At 34.3% G+C, this 2,749-nt stretch overlaps 1 protein-coding gene across 1 annotated transcript; it reads right to left on the bottom strand.

The window, feature by feature from the left end:
- Positions 1–494: 494 nt before the first annotated feature.
- LOC124370861 lies at positions 495–2,215 on the bottom strand (the record flags this gene model as incomplete). The annotated part of the gene is made up of 2 exons (XM_046829165.1): positions 1,519–2,215; positions 495–1,237 (listed from the first exon to the last, which is right to left on the bottom strand). Coding segments are annotated over exons 1-2 (979 nt in total), but the record flags the coding sequence as incomplete, so codon positions are not given.
- Positions 2,216–2,749: the final 534 nt, after the last annotated feature.

Genomic DNA, 2,749 nt, shown 5'->3' with positions numbered 1-2,749 from the left:
AGATCTTGAAAATTTCCTTTCAAGTACTCCAAACACTCTATCAGGGGGAATGAAAGAATGGCCGACTACCGGAAAAGAGTAGTACAACTTTAGTAACATGTTTAGGTGCATCTTTCAGGAGCCAATGAGCAATCATACCGACAAACAGTTGTGTTCTTGTTTTGGCCACCACAGCCGTCAGAGAAAAGTTTGACTGTGGTGACATTTTCCATGTTAGCGCTTGTTAACCTGTGGTAAACAGCAGATGCAATTTGACTGGACCCTTTTGCATACTGGTTTTCAGTCCAGAGGTAAGAAAAGGTGTTTTCTGAATTCAAGAGGACTTTAGAATGTCCCTCACAAATCACAAAATTATATAGATATAGCTGGCGCTTATAGTATGCGGCTTGGTCCGGTATTTTAGGAAGGACACGATTTTTCTGACAATCATAGCTCAGAATAAGCTCTTTATCATTATTTTCTTGCAAAAGTTTGTAGAATTTGTCTGCACGGACTTTTGTGGGCTTTTAGGTTTAGCTTTAGTGTTTCACGCTTGCCTGCATCTTTTTCTGTGGCTAGTTCACACTCAAGCCTTGTGCAGGTTGAACACTTATCAGTGTACGGAGCGTCAAAACCAATGTTAAAGTTCTCAGAAAAAACCAGCCTGAAAAAGTCATACTCACACTTTAATTCTTCAGTTGGATGCTGCTCAATATACATTTTCCACATTTTTGTAATGTTAAGCTCACTTGGAAGGTATTGCCTATGCTTGTTTTTCGCTCTGCAATAGTGTTTTTGTACTGGAATAAATGTTTTAATAAAAGATTTGATGCTGTCTTTCTTTATATTATATTTATCAACTTGGCGTGCTCCTCCACGAGTCTCCAAAGGTACGACGCCTGTTTCCAGGTACTTTTTGCAAATCAATTGCACTCGGTTTTTACTCTCTTGCAAAATTGTAAGTAGTGCTGCCCGACATACTTTAACATTCTCAGTTTTGTTGTTCCTCATTTTAGGTAAGAAAAAGTCAGTACTTACATTTCTTTTTGATTTGATACCTTCTGGAAGACGAGTCCTTTTTGCTGAGGAAACAATGACGTGCTGAAGAATAAAATTCTTCTTTGATTGAAGGTCAGCGTCTTTATAGTATTGCTGATGTATCTTTCTAACATCCTGCAGGGAAAGTTCTGCGCAGCGGTACTTACTTTTGGCCGAATGTTTACAACTAGGCATCTGTGGAAATCCCTTCGGGCGGTGTCTAAAACAAAATAGGGATTATTAGTTCTCCTATACCTTTAAAAAAATACTAACCTGTAATAAAAACAAATTATAGATCGCAAACGTTGTCAAAAACTGTTGTAGTTAAGTTAGGGCCTAAGCTGAATTACTTTAGGCTGGTTGAGATTAAGTAGTTTAGTTGCGGTTATAGGTTAGTTTAGTTGAGGTTAGGTTAGCTTAGTTGAGGTTAGGTTATTTTAGTTCAAATGAGTGTTAAGATTAGGCTAGTTTAGTTTTCTTTACCAAATGTTGTTAACTTACCTAGCAACTTTTGCAACAGTTTTCTTCCATGCTCTTTCGTTTTTCTTCCTTTTCTTTGCCAAAGGGCCAGGCATCTCTTCTACCAACTCTACTTGTTCCACATTTTGTGGAGTTTCCACTGTTATGTCCATTATATTGACATTTTCTTGTTGAACAATTACAACTTCAGCATTTATAATATCAATACCAACGCCTTCACTACCTTCTAAAATACCTCCTGTATGTTCAGCCTCCATGTTTATGACACACAACAAATCAGGAGCTTTTAAAATAATGTTAAATAATTGAGTGCTATTGCTTCTTATAACACTATTTTAGCCTTTGAAATTTAAAATTAGCCAACAAAATAAACAATTAATTCAGAAGGAAAATGATCAGCAGTTCCCTATAGGAAAAGTCTTTTGGGATTTAACTTATTTTGACACAGAAACATGAAACATTGTAAGTTATTGTAGTTTGATATAGCTGGTTTTGGAACATTGTCATCTGTGCAGATATGACTGTTTTTGGAACCGAATGGCTATAGGATATAACTGATTTTGGAACAACCTTCACTTTTAAATATTAATTTTAAACAGTTTTTAACTGGTTTTGGAACATTTTGAAGTGACAAATCTGTAGCCTAGGTAATACAGAACTCAATGTCATCAATATCTCAACTTTTTTAAATTTTGGATTTAGCCTGTTTTGGCATTTGGCGACTCATTTGTAACATCCTTATGAATTCTCCAAAAACGTACAGTTGAAATTGATAGCAATTTTAATTTAGGATATTGATTCACTAGTCTTCCAATTATTCGTAATCTCCTTCCATATCCTTCGTTTATACCAAAATGTTTCTTGATAAATGTTTTCCATGGTTCTTGTTCCTTGTAAGAATTATAGTAAATTTGTAAAAAATAACCAAATTCAGAATTTACATGAAAAGTTCTTGCAGAATGTCGTTTAATTGTTATATTATAGCTAGACAAAAAAGTATGAATCTCCAACATGTTTTTTTCATTCGGCAAAATTAATTTTGTTATTTTATCATCTGGAGACAAAAGTTTCAATAGTGAAAGATGTATTTGTTCGTTTGATTTTATTGGTTTTTCTTTCATTAATTTGAAGTTTAAAATACTCCTTAGGTCCAATTTAGGTTTTTTAGGTAAAGTAATACTAACCTTCAACCTTTCAACTTCTTGTAGTGATTTGTTCTCAAGTACATTAATTATTTTCAACGATTTCTCAT

Source organism: Homalodisca vitripennis, unplaced genomic scaffold (genome assembly GCF_021130785.1).
Source record: "Homalodisca vitripennis isolate AUS2020 unplaced genomic scaffold, UT_GWSS_2.1 ScUCBcl_579;HRSCAF=2902, whole genome shotgun sequence".
NCBI lineage: Eukaryota > Metazoa > Arthropoda > Insecta > Hemiptera > Cicadellidae > Homalodisca > Homalodisca vitripennis.
This window is presented reverse-complemented; position numbering and strand designations above follow the sequence as displayed.